The sequence below is a fragment of the Abramis brama genome, assembly GCF_963993115.1.
Source record: "Abramis brama genome assembly, chromosome: 22".
NCBI classification, from domain to species: Eukaryota; Metazoa; Chordata; class Actinopteri; order Cypriniformes; family Leuciscidae; genus Abramis; species Abramis brama.
In genome coordinates this window covers 29,196,375-29,214,476 of record NC_139984.1, presented here as the reverse complement: position 1 = coordinate 29,214,476, position 18,102 = coordinate 29,196,375, and the positions used below count along the sequence as shown (strand labels likewise).

Genomic DNA, 18,102 nt, shown 5'->3' with positions numbered 1-18,102 from the left:
CGTAATATCATACATTGATTTTTAATTGATTATTAACTTGTTTCATTAAGGTTCATTATATGCTATAACTTCCATGACAATGTTCAAGATAAATCTTTTCATTACTACTGGAGCTGCCAGTTTGCTAAGTGTCAAATGATTATTAAACAGCAAACATAAAGCGGCAGCCCTTCCAGCATCCGAATTCGTTCACTCGTTTTCATTCACTCTTTAGTTAATTATTAATAGACTAATGTAGGGAATAGTGAATGAGGGTATAGGTGGTGATTTTGGACACAGCCAGTAATTGACTATCGCACATCTCTAAACGATATTCAGTGACATCAAAGGTGTAATGTGATTGGTTATCACGTGGCACATGTGATCCAAGTTAGCCATTACGCTTTCTCCAATGGCACCCTAGTATCTCCCAATAAAGAAAACCCTCTCTGATAAAATCTCCCACTGACCCACATTCTTAGAATGACTTCGATGACTCATTTTTTAATAGAGATCGGTCTTTTATTTTATTTTTTAATGCAAAAACCAAAACCTGCCTAAAACTTTAACACAAGAATTGTACTTTTACTATCATTTATTTGTTCGCAAACACAACCACAAACGTTATCTTACAATAATTTACCACACAGACGCTCGCTCATAAGCAGGACGAGGTAACCAACAGTAGGCTGATATTGATATTACAAAAATAATCGTTTTAGTAATTTGTTTGAAAAGTCTGTAAGATAATTAGCATTGGCAAGCGGCAATGTTGGTTGTGCGGGAATTGTGTCCAGATCCCCCTGAAGGTCATAATTGCTTGCTAGCACTTGTAGAAACTTGATGTTTCTTTCGGGAAACATCAACTAATTAGTCAGAGCGTGTTTTTTCACCTGTTTTTCAATAGACCATATAGACCTTATGAGTTAGAGAAACAATCACGCAGCCATCTGTAAAATTTTGTGTTTGAACTTACGTTTTGTTGCAGAGTAATTAGCTAGTGAAGTGGATTTACTTATTGTAGAGTTAACGAACGTTACTATGAGTGTTGTAATGTTTGAAGCGGATCATAACAAAGGTCAATAGACTGGGAAGAATTTAAAAGGAGCGCTTCATTCATAAATCCCTAAGATCTTACCATCATGCTGTGAAAATACAAACCGGAAGACAGAACACAACGAGCGCGGCGCTGAAAAGAGGCGGAGCTACATAAGCTCGCAACAGCAGTCATGGGACGATAGCAAAAACATTAATGCATGCCATTATTTATCAAGATATTATAGACTTGCATATCACAAGCGTATTACAAAAACGTTTAAGAAGGTTTGATACTATTGCGATGCAATTCATTAGAAATGAGTCATATACAAGATTTACTGCAGCTGTAGCCTACGTCTTTCCTTGAATCGCACAAATACACACTAAATGAATCTTGAAGTTCCAGAAACTGAGAGTGGTTTACAGCATCCATTAGGAATGATGTCAGGTTAATAAAGGACAACGACTGATATCTGGGCCTTGATCTCCTGCGGATATTTTATAGCCAAAAAGTGTGATTTCTGGCACTAGCCTACACATGTTTAGCAAAGGACTTGCAAGGACATTCAAATGAGGAGCTGCAGTCTTTGAGAAGAGAACACAAGCCTGCAGCCTTGAGCTAATACAACTCAACAAGCTTCCTTCTCCTCAAAGTGGGTGTGTTTATAATTATATGAAAGACTATGTATTTTAAAATACTGTGAAGTGAATAATTAAAAACCATTAGGAATATCCATATTATGTTAAATAACAGTTTTGCACTTCATAGTAATTTCATTATCAGAGCCTAATATTTTTATTAGCCAAGCTATTGTTGATGTGACCTCATCACCGTGTGGGTGGGACCTGTCAATCAACTGGCCCGTTGTTCCCATTGGCCAGATAAACGTTCATTCGGAGGGGTGTGTGGGCTGCGTGAATAAAAGTATGGAGGCTGGGTTGAGTCCAAATAAGAGCCGTGGATGGATAAAGAGTGACTATTGAAGGACAGAACAAAGAAGTTTCAACCAGCTTCACCAAGTGATCGCCTTGACGCTTGGACAACAAGAAGCTCTGTAGGCATTCAAGGTAACGGAGTAGATTTAGTGTTGGCACACGTGCCTATAATTGTATACAAAAGGTTTTGGATATGAAACTGGTAAGAAAAAGACAGCATAGGCTAAATAACCTCAAACATCAGTGAATTCTTCAAAAACCTCCCTGAAGAGAAGATAAAGTGGATCCTGTGAGGAAGATAGTGTCACTTGTTTTATGTTTTCTTCTCTCGCACCACAGGAATCCCAGTGAATGATGGAGTGGTATGTTTTGGTGTTGATGCTGAGCTTGCCAACCTTGAGTCAGGCAGATTGTTCAGCGCAATGCCTGAGATGCGCGCAACAGATCTCCGACCTGGACACTGCAGTGAACCGCTTGGTAAGATCACCCTCAGTTCTCCTCATTTTGAACCACTTATGACCAGATATAGTTTGCATGCGCTTAATTTTGTGATAAATGTGATGCACGAGCAGGAGCAAAACCGATTGAAATGGATTAAACTGTCGTTATTGGCTCTGTAGCCTACTTGTACTGTACAGAAAAAGAAAGTTAGCATCTAATCAGAAGTGCAGATAGTATGTAGCATTAAATAAATTATGGTCGAGTAGCAAATGAAGCAAAAATGGCAGTATAATGGTAAAACGAATGAAAAATTAGATGCAATGAGTTTTAAACAAAATCAAATAAATAATAAGAATTTGTAAATTAACAAATAGAAATGTCCATCTGTAATGGAAACATTTCAAAATTGAAAATGGATCTCTTTTGTCATTTTTTTGCAGTTAAACTCTCACTGGGGCGCGCGCATTCAGCACCATGGAGAGCGCGACAATACGCGCGCTCGTTTTGATAATAAACGATCTTGGGAAAACCTTCTTCATATACTGAGGAAAAAATGATAGATTTTGCAAGTACATAAAGGATAGTTTGCGCAATTAAAACAATGTATGCATATAGTTTCGGTGAAAAAAAAGATATAGCCTAAATCCCTTACGAAAATGAACCATGGTTTATACTAAAATAAACCAAAAAAACATGGTCATTGTAGTTAAACCGTGGTACCACAAATAAAAAATGGGTTTGCTACACTAACCATAGTTTAACGATTGTATTTGTACTAAAACTGTGGTTATACAAATTGTAATCAATCCGCAAAAAAACGTGGTAAATAAATAAAATGTTCTTCATACTTGAAAAGTTTCTGAATCAAACCCAAATTGTTTCTAATCTGATATGGTTCTTTTTCTGTAAGATTCTTTTTGAGATTAAAAAACACATTAAATATATGGTTCTACAGACCGTGTAGCCTATTGGTTTCTGAGTTATGTGATGTTTGTTTTTTAAAAAGAAAAGAAATAAAACGTTCTTTTTGGAACTTTAGGCATCAGATTGTAAAACCCTTTAGGTTCTATAACGGAACTTTTATTTTCAAGAGTGCACAGAGTCAAGTTTGTCCCACTTTTCTTTTTGCAGACTTGTACTTTAGAATGTGAAGGAGCAGTCCCATCTTCTGGTACACTAGACAGATGTGAGAAAGCGTTACAGGAGCTTTCAGATGAATTAGCGGACCTCGACCCAGACGACGACGGCGAACGAAGCGCGCTAAACGCAGAGGATCTCCAAGACAAGCCATACAACCTGGTCAAACGATACGGGGGATTCATCAAGAGGATCGATAAGAATAAAAATAAATTTTTCGCCTCACCCTGGAAGGAGAACGCCATTCTTAAAGGATTGTTCGCGAAGAAATACGGAGAATCCCTCTCGAAACTGAGCGAGCGAGACGTCCCGTCGTTCACGGAAGAGGACGAGGGCGACGATATTACGGCGGAAAACGAAACGGGACTTTACAACAACGAAGTTCCTTTGAATGAAGTCAAACGTTACGGTGGGTTTCTTCGCAAATTCGGTCCTAAAAGAAGCGACTTGGTGGACGACACCAGCCGGCAGGTGTTACAGAAGCGATACGGTGGTTTTATGCGAAGAATTCGCCCGAAGTTGAGATGGGACAACCAAAAGCGATATGGCGGTTTTTTACGGCGCCATTTTAAAATCTCCGTGCGCTCTGACGAAGAGCCCTCATCGCACGAGGACTATGCTTTATAGGCTGTTGTATCATATATAACTCAATCAGAACTCATTTTGCCTACGCATTGCCCCCCAAATTGCTGCTGACCTCTGGACGCTATCAGTCATCCACTATCAACTTGTCAATCATGCCCTCAGGACGTTTCAGTGACCGACCACTTGTTGTTTCCAGTGAACTTTACCCCATGTAAGCAATCAATACATAGCTACTGCAAATAATGCTTGTTTAAGATGACCAATAAAGGGCAAGGCCATTAGGTTACCTGCTAACATTGTTCGGGTAATGTTTTGTGTGACTTTTTCCCCCTCCACTTTAATTTTTTTTTCGAGCACATTACAATTTCTAATAAATTAAACATGAAATTGCATTGCTATGTTACTATACGATTTACTAAGGTTAAACCCTTATGTAAAATATGTCATTTACTCACCCTCATGTTGTTTAAAACTTATGAGTTTCTTTCTTCTGTTGAACACAAAAGAAGATATTTTGGAGAATGTTGATAACCAGACAGTTGATGGACCCCATTGACTTCCATAGTATTTTCTTTCCTACTATGGAAGTCAATGGGTGCCATCAACTGTTTATTTACCAACATTCTACAAAATATCTTCTTTTGTGTTCAACAAAAGAAAGAAACTCATACAGGGTTGGAACATCTTAGGGTAAGTAATGAGAACATTTTCATTTTTTGGGTGAACTATCCCTTTCAAGTCAAATCTCATTGTGCAGAATGTTTAGATAAACAGCACCACCTGTTGGTCAAAATTACAAGTTAAATACAACGCTTGAAAAAAGTCCTGTAGTACTGTGATGAAGAAACACTCAATGATACACAAAAAGCACCAGAGAGCTTATGACTCTATGCTGATTATTCTGTGAAACAGCTAAAACACATTGTTTTACTATGGTAAGTGGTTAAAAGACTGCAAAACAGTCCACCGTGGAACTTCGAGGAATATTCAGCCTATTTTATATCGACTGCCTGTGTAGAATTGGATCCCCCCCCCCAATCCGTTGTTGATTATAAGGTCAATTTGCTGTATTGTACAATCAATGTATATTTATTTTGAAAGACAAGAGGGTTAATCAATTTTAAATAATCAATGACGAGTCAGGAACAGATACCACTGTAATGAAGTACTCTCAGAAATACTAATATGAAACATCAATATGGAAAAAATGATGTGCACAGTATAAATATCGAAGTGAGCGTTACATCAAAAACACATTATAACTACAAATTATACACACTGGTCAAACACAGAATTTTAAGGATTAGCATTTAAAATGTCCTTAAACAGTTTATCCTGTATTTCACCACATTGTAATCAGTTTACAATAAAATCAAAATGCAATGCAAACAAAAGACTTTAATTAGCAAACCATGGCTGTTTTTGCCAAAAAAGTTGCAAATTCCTCATTAAAAAGCAAAAAAGTTCATCCTCTGTATACAAATTTTATGATACATTGACGTTACGAAAAAAAAAAAAAAAAAAAAAACGCAACTTTTTCCTGGCTTTCAGATTCTCACTCCTTCTGGTCATCTCTCTGTTCTGTCGCCACGTCTGCTTGCGGCCCGACGGTCTCGACGGCAGTGTTTATGCTACTGACAGTACTAACGGGCACAGCGACTACTGTGTTGCCAGCAGCGCCCCCTACTGGTGCTCCCAGGTTCTGCAGCGTGGCTCCTCCTCCCATTGTGGGCAACGTGACCAGCTGAAACGGACTGACCACTTTGACAAACGTGTGTCCCGCGGAGCCCTGTGGGACGCCGGCAGCGCTCAGCACGGTCAGATTGGAGCCGTCGGGATGCAGTTCGGCCCCCCCGGGTGACGTCAGCACCGTGTATCCGCCGATCAGCGGAGACTGACTCTGAGCCGACAGAGGGATGCCGGTGAGCTGGGTGATGGGCAGGGTGAAGTGCGTGGACTGGGCGGGGGTCTGGGCCACGGTGGCGGGGCCCGAAACGGCACGGGTCAGACGCGGGCGTTTGGCAGTGGGAGGCGAGGTCACGGGGGTCAAGGTCATCAGGACGTTGTTGAGGTGCTGAGATTTGCTCTTCAGCTCTTTGGCGCGTTTGCGATGCTCGTCACACTGTTGCTCTAGGGCTAGAAATGCAAAGAGTTAAAAAAAGTCACTTCTTAAAAACTTGCTTTGGGGATTTTTGTGATGAAAATTGCGATAAAAAATAAAGAAAAAATCCAAGTTTGCTGAGCTTGTTTATAGGGCTCCACACAAAATGTGTTGTTTTGTGTGGCTATTTAATAATAATCATCATTACCGTACTAGTGTAACTTTTCACTGTAAAAAAAATCAAGCATTTAAGAAAATAATATAATAATAATTTTATTTTACATTACAACTGTAAAATTACAATAATAATATTTATGGCTGTCTAAAAAAATGTAATTTTAAATAAATTAACTTTACTTTTAAATAAATTAACTTTTATTTTGACAACACCTCAGGGAGCCCTTGAAGCTTCTCATTACAAATTTGGGAAAATTCACAAAACACAGTGCATGTATTTATTTAATTTATATTTTATATTTATATTTATTTAAGTTCCCTTTTCAAATGGGTTGAGTATTCTGTTGAGTATACATTTCCTTTTTCTACTCATTTGTATATTTTATTTGTTGCTTTCTTCTTTTAACAGTTCGAAATAAATATATTCATTAATTCATTCATTCAATTAAGTTGCAGCCATCGCAATTTGATAATCATATTCGATTCGATTTCATATCATTCATGCAGCCCTAGTGCTTAGTAATGTTTTCCTCTTTAAAAACCTGATGCTGCCACCACACTGCTAGTATGCACAAAATAAACCCAAAATGTGTGGTTGGATATGGAGAAACACACACACACACACACACACACACACACACACACACACACACACACACACACACACACACACACAAACAGGTACTGACCCACTAAGCTGCGTGTGTACTGCTCCCTACAGCGGTCCATCTGGCTTTTGTGACTGGAAACAACTTTCTTCACCAGGTCCAACATCCCAAAGTTCTGGACTATATTGTTGAGCAGAGCGGCATCTATTGACAGATTCATATAATGAACAATATCGAATCAGTCTGAAGTTTAATAGAACATTTCTGTCCATTTGCAGCATACTGAATCACAAAAAAACAGACATGGAATATATTTACATAAATGTCTTGCTTCAGTTAAAGCATTATATTAATATTCATTCATAGTTATATTACACTTATCTTATTTCAGCTAGTTTCTCATTTTAAATAATAAACTAAAACTTAATAAAAGCTATTTAGACATAAAAAAAACTATTAAAAATTACAAAAATGTACAACAAAATGGCAAAATATTTAACTAGAATTAAAATGAAAACAGAAAATAATAATAATAATAAAATAGCATTTCAATGATATAAAGTCATTTACCACAAATTGAACATTAAACAACAAAAATATAATCTGATGCAATATATTCTGAAATATTGAGAATACATACAAATATTATATTAAAATAGTTCTATATTTTATTATACTAATAATAATTATTATATAGATTATTTAATTTTAACATCATATAATTATTGTGACATATGTCATATTAATATTGTAATTAATTAATTAATTATATGTATATATATATATATGCATGCATGTATAATAAAAGTGTTATAATTTTGAAAAAATTAATGTAAGTGGGCTCAAACTGATTGCAGCATCAGATTGTTTAGTATGAACAGGTTTAGTAGCGTAACTCTGACCTTTGACCTGCAGTGGCGGGTCTTGGATTCGCTCCTCGAGGCCCTTGAGAATCTCCTGGATCTGTCTCTCCAGATCCTCCATGACTTCCTCCAACAGCCCAGCATCCCTCAGTCCTCTCCAGAAGGTCATGGTGTCCTCTGACATGGAAAAGAACGGCCGGTGAAAGAGTTAAACCAATTAACTGCACAGATCGTTTAAAATGTCAGAGACATTAGCAGTGCCTCTCACCTCCTATAGCCGTGACCCATTCAGTGCTGTCGTCCCCATCTGTGGAAAACGAAGCTGAACATCCATTCACTGAAATAGCAATAGAAACTAGGACTGTCAAGCAATTAACATTATTAATCTAATTAATCACATGATGATATGCCAATTCATTATTTAAATCAATCACAAATTAATCACACCTCAATTTTTGCGAGAAATTACCCCAAAAGTTAATTTAGTGTTTGATGAGAAATACATTGAATAGACATTACAAAAAGTAGTGTTAGAAAGAAATATTTTGAATCAGCATAGAATTTATTACACATAAACGTTTAAGGCTATAATGTGGCTATAGCGGGGTTTTTTTTTCAGAAGCAGCATCTGAAGTGGCATTTAGGTTTAATGTAGCTCAGAATATGAATGACAAATGAAATGATACTCTAAATATTAAACAAAAACCGCCAGTAGGTGGCAACAAGTCACTAATTGAGTGAGTCATTGAGTCGTTCACTCAACCGATTCATTCTAACGGCTGATTCGTTCAGGAACAAAGCAAGTGAACATCTTTATAAATGAGTCACTGAATCACTGGCTCACTCGTTTTGTTAAAAACCACAGATTCATTCAGTAATGAATAGGGCTGGGTAAAAAATATCGATTTCTCGATTTGAATCGATTCTCATTTTTACGAACCGATATCGATTCTTAAATCCCAAGAACCGATTAGTCATCCTGTTTTCAGTTGATGAATGAATGGAACATTGTAGCGCATCCCATCCAATAAATCGCAATAATCTTTGTGCCTCATATTTCAAATTACGGCCATTTTCTTACGAAATTCAAAAACATAAATAGCGTTCATATATTAAAGCCGATAAATAATGGATTATTTCCTTCAGCTGAGACACTTAGATGCGCACTGTTCAACATGATGGTTTTGAATTGCTTGAAATATGATTGGAATCACTTCAAAAAAGAAAAATACAGTAAAGTGCAACATGTGCAGCACAAGTCTGTCATATACGCTACATAAAATTATGAGAACATCATAACTGTGTGCTTGGGATATGGATTTGAATGATGAGACTTTTGTTTTTGTAATCAGGCTCTAAAAAAAATTACATTACATGCATCCCTATTCGTAACTAAACTGCATGCAGTGTAAGATGAAGTACAGGTCTGAGCTGGGTGCGTTAAAAGCATTAATCATTTTAACGTGTTTTTTTTCTATAAATAATCATACCAAATGAACGTGTTAAACATTAGCCCTGCTCAAACAATTAATGGCACTACCATGACAATCATTCTGAAGTGCAAACATATGTGAAAGTCTACGCATAAACTACTGAAATTGACTGTGTGACAGTACCGTCCACTGAGGCGGGGGTCGCAGGAGCCGTTTCTGTGGACTGCTGGCTGCTGAGAGACACTCGGGACCCCACCAGGTCAATCTTGGTACTGCGGCAGGTGTTTGAACACAGTCTGGAGTGCTGATAAAAGTCCAGCTCTCCTGAATCCATGATCTTCCTGTAGGAAGAACCAGGAGCAACAGCTGAACAATAGTTCCTTCATCTTCAACAATATAAGGAGGACTGGAACTTAAGGTCAACATAAAAACACAATGTCTCCATTTACTGCTTTAATATGCATACCTGATCTTATTGTGAACCATTACTCAATGCACAGTATTCCAAAGAAAAAATAGCCATCTTTTATTAATTTAACTTTTTTAGGAGTTGAATGCTTTGAATTTATGTATACACACCATGTTCAAAAAGTTTGGAATTTTTAAAGATTTTTTAAAGTCCCCCTGTAGTGAAAATCCATTTTTTAATGTTGTTTATAATATGTCAATGTGGTGTTTTTAATATGCTTTAAGTCAAACCATGTGTAAAATCATAAGTCGACAGCATTGCTGAGTATTTTCTCCTTAAAACTGCAGTGAACCAAAGACAGTCTCAAAAACACGGTTTGAAATCACTGGTGTTTCTGACGTCACAAACTACCTTGTAACCAATCAGATCAACGTGTGATCGTCAACCAGTGGATCTCTGAGCTGAGTGAGTGAGTGAGTGAGTGGAGGCGGGGCTCATTTACATATCCATAGAACCGCGTATACTAAATGAAGCAAGGGCGTAGAGTTACATTCAAGATATTTTAAGGAACGAATAACTTTTTTCCAAGGAAAAAAAACGTTTAACTATGTAATTTTGGTGATCAAAGATGAGTTTTAAGGGATACAATTATTGACTACAGGGGGACTTGAGTCTCTTCTGTTAAAGGAGAACTCCGGTCAATTTTAACATTGAGCTAATTTTTTTGTACATTTGGAGTGCTGTCAGTACAGAGAACAACGACAAAAATCGGTGTTGCCTACACCGTGTTATCCTCTTTTTAAAATTTGCACCCTGTTGACTTCAATGGGGCAAGTTTTAAACCTGCTTTTAGCCTCTTAACATCCTTGATGTGTCATTACAAGTGCACAGCCAATGTGAGTGATTCCTTCAGAGTGAACACGGTGAATCTGACTGCAGTAGATGTGAAAGATGTGAATAAAAATGAAGTTAATTCAGCCAGCGCTCATACCTGTATTTACATCCTGTTTTCGGTCGAAGTCCACAGTAGTCGATTGTCGAGTTCACGCGCGTGATCATAGGTAACTAAATGCGTGAACTGGACAATCGACTACTATGGACTTCGACCGAAAACAGGATGTAAATACAGGTATGAGCGCTGGCTGAATTATTATCATTTTTATTCACATCTTTCACATCTACTGCAGTCAGATTCACCGTGTTCACTCTGAAGGAATCACATAAATTCCATAAATTCCATTTATATTCCACCATATACTAATATAAAAATGGCCAGAGCTGGGATGTATTTCTAGTTGATATTGTTTTTCTGCCCAGTGCCACAAACCTTAACATGGTCCCATTGAGGCGAATGGCTCTCTTCCAGTCCTTCAGCGTGGATTTTCCCGCTATATAGACGAACTCCTTCGGACTGATGAGATGCTCGTTCAGCTGGAACACAGCGAGCCGTCCAGTACAGACAGTTATATATCAAATCAAGCACATGTGAAATGGTCTATGTGGCGAGGATATTCCTGTCAGGACAGTCCATTACTCAAGGCGGCACATTTAGAGGAAAAACAATGACACAGCATCTCAATCACTGCTTATAGATCTTTTCCGAAAAGTTTTATGATTCTTTTCTTAATTTGAATTGCAAGATGAAGTTTCTATGTGATCATAAAACATTATCATTCACATCTGCTCTTTCTTTAATAATGCTGCTTTCCCCACATTTTATAATAATAGGAAAGCCATCAAATCTAGGAAAGAACACTAATGAAGGTGTGGGAATTATGCAGTGACTACAACTAAATCTTATTAAAATATGTCATTAACATCTTATATAAAGACATTAAGATTTTCATGCAGTTTGAGAATTAGAAAATCTGTTGTTCTTATGCGAGATGGTTAATCAGCAATCATGGTAATTGACCTTAATAATTGTGTTATTTAATTTTTTTTAATAAGAATAAAAAAATAATTTGCATATTCATGTGTTTTGATGCAGTTTGAATGATATAGAATATGTTGTTTTATGTGAGATGAGTAATTAGCACCAGTGTTTTTATTAATATTTTGAATAAGTTTATATTTTCCCCATTTCATTTTAATTTTAGTTAAAGTTTTAGCAATTTTGTTCTGTTTTTGACTTTATTATTATTATTTAAAATATGTCTATATAGTTCTTAGTTAGTTCATATAGTATTTACTTACTATAGTTCATATAGTATTTATATATATATTATTTTATTTTGTTTTAGTACATAAAGATAAGCGAAATGAAAATAAGAAATCTTGCCTTATACTTAAGTTGCCTAATACTAGCACTGAAAAACATAACAATAGTAATAATTTAAATATAATAATAGCATTATTTTCTTTCTTTTTTTTAATTTCTGAAGGAAATGAATGCATTAGCTAAAAACAGAAAAATATATATGACTAATTGCGTTTAATTATCTGAATCGATAGACATCCCTAGTTAAGCACAACCTCTTAAATCAAAAAGATCACGACAAACGTAAGTTTGAAGTGTTTTAAAATAGACTGCATCATGCATTTACCTGCACACATTTGATGTTGATCCCGGGACACACAAACTTCTTCCACACGAGGTTGGCTTTGCTGTCCCCACAGGTTATTGGGTAGAGAATATCACCCTCTACATCTGTATCGTCAGATATTTTCACTGTGTAAACATGAACATGGCATGTCTATTGTTAAAATCGGAATTATGATATATTATGCAGGGTTATATTATTGTTAACTAAAACTAAAACCATTCAAAACCATTTTTAAAACTTGAAATAAAATTTACTTGAACTGACATAAAATAAAACTTACTTTATTTCTGCTGGTTGCAGCTAGGAAACATTTCTCATTTTCATTTTAAGTTCAAACAAAATATTAAAGTGCCCCTATTATGCTTTTTCAGATTTTACCTTTCAAGCAGTGTGTAATAAAGCTGTTTGTGAATGTAAAAGTTCTACAAAATAAAATGATTGTCTCCTAAAAGAAATAATCGATTCTGAACTGCTGAAACGAGTCGTCAGTAATTCCAGTCTCACTTCCTGTTACAAACCTACATAACAATGTAACAAATTTCCATAATGCCAACATATGGTCTTCATTGGCTGCCGGCAAAAAATGTCTACTTTGCCCCTCAAACACTAGCTGTAGCGGAGAATTGAAGAGTTTGGTTTGTGTGTCGATAGGCCTGTCGCAATAGTCAATAAATCAATTAATCGCACGATTAAAAAAAATGAGCTCGATAATTTTTCCAGCCGCGATAATTCCATTTGCATGCTTGTTTGTTTTCCTCATCTCTCTCTCTCTCTCTCTCTCTCCCAAAGCGGCTGTTTACACCTGGCCACTTCATGCGTTTTCTCAGATCAGATAGCTATCCGATCGTGAAAAGACCAGGTGTAAATGCCCTCCGAAACGCATTCGAGACGGATTTGAATCCGATCGCTCAAGCCACTTCAGGAGGAGGTCTGTGCCGCATTCCAGACGAAACAAGTGTTAATGCATCTGGTTGTTGAAACCACATATGTAAAGTGTACTCCCCCCAAAAATGCTAAAAAAATAAACGTGTGAGAGCGTGTTATAGTCTATATGTTATAGCCAGATATGACGACGCTACTGGAACACGCATTATTCATGCCAACGTGCAAACTATCGCAAATAAAAGTGAAAGTAAGTCGCAGACGCTTAACACACAAACATCATCATTAAAAGTAAATTCTTAAGAAACGAAATGATCTTACCAGGGCTGTTACTGCTCTCTCTTATTGCGGTCTTTGATTTTGAAATTTTAGCTGATGATCAATAAAATGCAGCTCATATCTGTTGCTTTCGGTGACGTGCACTCCATTAAATCTGCATATAGCGCGAGAATTGAAGATCGGATTTAAATCCGTTTCGCAAAAGCACATTTATGTGACCAGGTGTAAATAGAATCGTTTTGATAAATCAGATAGCTATCCGATCTGAGAAAACGCATGAAGTGGGCAGGTGTAAACAGCCCCGCGTGTAATAGTATTTTCAGTGCGTAGCATATACACGCAATAAAGTGCGTCTCCGTCTTCCCGACAGTACACAATCACTCGGGCGTTTAGTCGACAAAGTAACAGGAAGGAGGACAGTGCAAAATGGTGTGATATGGCCTGTTGAGGCTTTTTTTTAAATTGTTTACAAAGGTCCTAACTGGCAATTTTGCCTGTTATGGAATGTATCACTATTTATGTCCGAGCCTAATGTTTAATATTTTTGAAGTGCAATTTTGTTTACATCCATTTTATTTATTGTTTTTGGTATTTATTCAAGTGAATTTTGTTGTTAACAGACACAGAGTCCATTGCTTTTATTGTTTTTGGTTGTTTTGTTCATTTTTTGTGGATATTTAAAATGTTTTCTGTTTTCAATGTTTAATATTCTTAAGAAATAAAAGTTTATAGATCTTTGAAAAGGTGTACCTGCATTATTATGCCATTATCATTATATTAGATGAAAATGGTCTCAGAGCGACAATATTATCGTTTATCGCAATAATTTCTTGGACAATTTATCGTCCAGCAAAATTTGTTATCGTGACAGGCCTAGGTGTCGACATGTCGAAAAGCAAATCCGCTTTGCTGCAATTTAAAAGGATTCGCACTCGACTTGATACGGTAAAACCGACGCCATCGTCACTGTTTATATCACTGTGTATCAAGTGCTGAGGAAGAGCTCATATTCAGACATGGTAATGGCCGTTTGGTTTCCGACATGCACTTTAAGCGGTCAACCAATCACAACAGACTGAGCCATCTGACCAATCAGAGCAGAGAAGACCAATCACAACAGATTGGGCTGTCGGACCAATCAGAGCAGAGAAGACCAATCACAACAGACTGAACCATCTGACCAATCAGAACAGAGTAGACCAATCACAACAGACTGGGCTGTCAGACCAATCAGAGCAGAGTAGTCTCGTGGAAAGGCGGGGTTTAGAGAGACTAAATCTTCGAACGAAACGTTTCAGACTATTTGAGAAATGAGGTGATGTGCAATGTATATTATGAGAAAATTCAAGTATTTTTGACCTTTGATACATGCAAACCTGCTGTAGGAGAAAACTAGGAACCTTTAAAATAGCATAATAGGGGCAGTTTAATAAAAATTATATTTAAAAATAAAACTAATTTCATACCCAGCACAGTGTCCTTGGGCAGAGAGAGAGTGGTGCTAGACTCGGCCTCGGCCTCGGACTCCATGGATTGCTCCATAATGTTTTCCCTGTGCAGGAAAAGACAGAAGCTGCTGTGAGAGTCTGAAAGAGGTGCATGATGGGAGTCACAACAGAATAAAATGCTCACTCGGACTGTTCCAGGTCAGAAGCCACCAGTATATTCTTCTCCTCATCGCCAGATGAAGTCTGACCGGCGGTGTCAGGGGTCGTAACCACCACCACCTCCTCCATGTGGACATTCACCTCAGAGGACGAGGCCATGAGGTCATCAGCATCTGACAGCTGTCAATCAGCATCTGATGGTGTGGAAAGGAAAATGGCCTTTTTAATTAGAATTGTGGAGAAATTATGGTTTAAACATAGTACTTTCATATACAGCATATAACAACTCATTTGAATACAAAAGTATAGTAATGTTGTAATCATTCAGTAATGATTTCTACATTACTATACCTTTGTATTCAAATGAGTTGTAAAAACACCATGGTAAATGGTAATACCATGGTATAGTTTGTTGGTGTAATCAGTAATTACATTTATTAACAATGATTAATTATAATAATCCTGTTCATATAGGCTTGAACTAACAGATTAAATATGTTTTGAGGTTTACCGCTCAATGTTTACGCTTCGCCCAAATTGATCTAATTAAATACGAAAAAAACAGCGATAAATACGTGCGTATGTAGAGAAAAATGTGCAATTCAAATAATAATGTATAAATCGAAACGTTACCCGCAAGAGTTTGAATCCGTTCGTGTTTAGGAAGCGCTGGACAGACAGACTCTACTGCGCATGCGCTCTGATGACGTCACGGGGCGTGGAAAACAATAGAAATCAAAGTGGATAGATGGAAGTTTGCGTGAAACTGGTGTGATAAAATGGGCGGGGTTAGTTGAAACAATTCTTTTAGTTAAAATAGCTACTTTGTATTTAATCTAATAGCTATTAAACCCTCTCAGTATCATTATTCGCTTTTAATTCATTGTCCAGCGCCAAAGAAGCACAGTTACTTTTCTGAGGATTCGGCTTTATGGGCCTCCGTGCGCCGCCTTGTGGAAAGTTCATAGTAAGCTGGTCTCAACAAGTATCTGTAAGGAACATTTGAAAAAAAAAAAAGATATAAAAAAGCTGAATTCTAATTTGCATACAACTCCTGCTGTTTTACTGACTTCAGCTTTTATTTATTTTACTTTTTCCATTTACAATTATGCATTTCACAGATGCTTTTATCCAAAGCGACTTACATTGCATTCATTTTTATCACTATGCTCTCCCTGCTGGGAATCGAGCCCATGACCTTTGTGTTGGATGGGCTACAGCTACAGCTTTTTCACCATTTTGTTCATTTAAATATGGATTATTTTATGCATGATTGAATGCTTTGTGTATAGCTAAGTGTGCATCCATAGAACAGTTAGCTGTTAATATTTTGCATATATGTTCTGGGTCACAGAAAACATAAATCAACATGGTTTATTATCATTTATTTCTGAATAAATATATATCTATATAATACTGGTAATGAAACTTGTTCAAACATGTTTGAATTAAAAGAATAGACAATCAAGTTCAGTATTAGACAGACTGAATGCTCTTCAATCATCACTGATTATTGGGAGGCAACATAAAGGATTTCAGGATTTCAGGATTTGTCACATGCAGTGTTGGAAATTTGACAAGGTTTTGCAGGTGCTGCATGTCAGTGGATAATAGGAGAAAATACATGATGTTTCTTCTCTGCTTTCTGTAAGCTGCATTTGTAACGGACATAGTAAAGCTCTTTACAGCTCGTGTGTGTAAAGCTCACTCCCATCCGGGTCACGGCACCACATGCAACCGGTCATACTCAGTGTTCAATCTGCATGAAGAGACAAAAAATCATCAATGAGCATAAGAAAACATTTCAAAATATTTTTTAAAAGGCAAAACCATATAATCACTTTAAATGGAGTAATACAGTGCAAAAATAGCTTATCTGACTGTGTGATGTACTGGCAGTGTCAATGTTTTTACTGATTTTATTGCCATAACAAAATATGACATGTAAGACGTACAGTACAGTTTGACCTTTAAACACTTCATAAATTGCAAATTACACTAATGGCTCACTCTATTCCTAAAGCTGTAGATTAAGGCCAGATAAAGGCCATTTCTTTACCTTTTTATCTGCACATGTGGACACTTAACCAATGAAATAATAACAGCTAATTCTGAGGATTAATCTGGATTCTCAGACTGAAGAAGAGATGGAGACATGTTATTAAAAAGCATTCAATGCAATACAAATTAACAGGTAAATAAGTTATTTATAAATTAATAATATCTAAATGATAATAATAATAACAACACACACACACACACACACAAAAAAACATCCCGCAATCAGTGTTGGGTGAATTAATTAATTAATTAATTACTAGCTACAAATTACATCTTCAGCAGTGTACCGATTACTCTCTCTAAAAAGTATTGGATTACTTATTACTTTCTAAATCCCATATCAACCTCGCTCGGTTGATCAATACAAGGATAGACACAAAACTGCTCTTTTAATTCTTTCAAATAAACAATATACAATTGCATAAATTATTCTTGAACTGACCAAAGTGTGTAAAGGGAACAGGTTACAGTAAAAACAAACATTGAATTTTTATGTTAAATCTACTATTATTTTATACAGAATAGTTCTAGAAGTAGGCTATTTTAATACAATTGCATTAGAAGTAACTGTTATTAAATTACAGACAAATTAAGTAAGAGTAACGTTAAGTTAAGAGTAATCCCTTACTTTACTATTTTTCAAGGCAAATGTAATTAAATGACAGTAATTAGATTACTTAGTAATTAATTTGGCACTACACCTAACACTGCCAGTAATGCCAACATAGGATAACTAACTAGGCCTATTTATTGTGCATATAAACAAATAACTAAATAACAATGGATATAAATTACCTGCAGTAGAGTAGTTTATTCGGCGTGCTGGACGCATATTCCTGCAAAAACCTGGAAATGACTGAAATCACTGAATTAGACATTTTAACTATCGCTTTAAAACGCCAAACAACACCGAAAACGGACGTCACGTGTGTGTAAATAACGGTTCCCCTGAGGCGCAGAGGATATTCAGCCTGTAGGGGGCGCGTGATGGCTCAAAATCACAACCCGCCATTAAAACGT

The 18,102-nt window shown here is 36.6% G+C and overlaps 2 protein-coding genes across 4 annotated transcripts in view; one reads left to right on the top strand and one right to left on the bottom strand.

Moving 5' to 3' along the window:
- The window catches only part of pdyn (prodynorphin), a 39,011-nt gene extending 34,573 nt beyond the window's left edge, over positions 1–4,438 (top strand). The window contains exons 1-3 of one of the 2 annotated variants that reach the window (XM_084098290.1): positions 1,973–2,085; positions 2,293–2,430; positions 3,526–4,438. In XM_084098290.1, the coding sequence (XP_083954416.1) occupies positions 2,305–2,430; positions 3,526–4,158 (759 nt within the window). In that variant the 5' untranslated portion in view covers positions 1,973–2,085; positions 2,293–2,304 and the 3' untranslated portion in view covers positions 4,159–4,438. Of the gene's footprint in view, positions 1–1,972; positions 2,086–2,292; positions 2,431–3,525 lie in introns of those variants that run through there. The other variant, XM_084098291.1, reaches the window with a different exon arrangement.
- Positions 4,439–5,255: 817 nt separating this feature from the next.
- gmeb2 (glucocorticoid modulatory element binding protein 2) lies at positions 5,256–15,725 on the bottom strand. 2 transcript variants are annotated; one of them, XM_084099846.1, is made up of 10 exons: positions 15,655–15,725; positions 15,047–15,215; positions 14,881–14,966; positions 12,254–12,378; positions 11,035–11,138; positions 9,482–9,639; positions 8,134–8,202; positions 7,905–8,042; positions 7,084–7,206; positions 5,256–6,252 (listed from the first exon to the last, which is right to left on the bottom strand). In XM_084099846.1, the coding sequence occupies exons 2-10, from the start codon at positions 15,178–15,180 to the stop codon at positions 5,672–5,674; spliced, it is 1,518 nt and encodes a 505-aa protein (XP_083955972.1). In that variant the 5' UTR covers positions 15,181–15,215; positions 15,655–15,725; the 3' UTR covers positions 5,256–5,671. The 2 variants fall into 2 exon arrangements, with proteins under 2 accessions (XP_083955972.1, XP_083955973.1); XM_084099847.1 differs by having other exon boundaries at positions 8,134–8,172.
- Positions 15,726–18,102: the final 2,377 nt, after the last annotated feature.

Coding starts and splice junctions, on each gene's coding strand:
- gmeb2 (XM_084099846.1), bottom strand. CDS start 15,180: ATGGCCTCGTCCTCTGAGGTGAATGTCCACATGGAGGAGGTGGTGGTG. Junction 14,967..15,046: donor TCTGACCTGGAACAGTCCGA/GTGAGCATTTTA, acceptor TTTCCTGCACAG/GGAAAACATTATGGAGCAAT. Junction 7,207..7,904: donor CCCGCCACTGCAGGTCAAAG/GTCAGAGTTACG, acceptor ATCTGTCAATAG/ATGCCGCTCTGCTCAACAAT.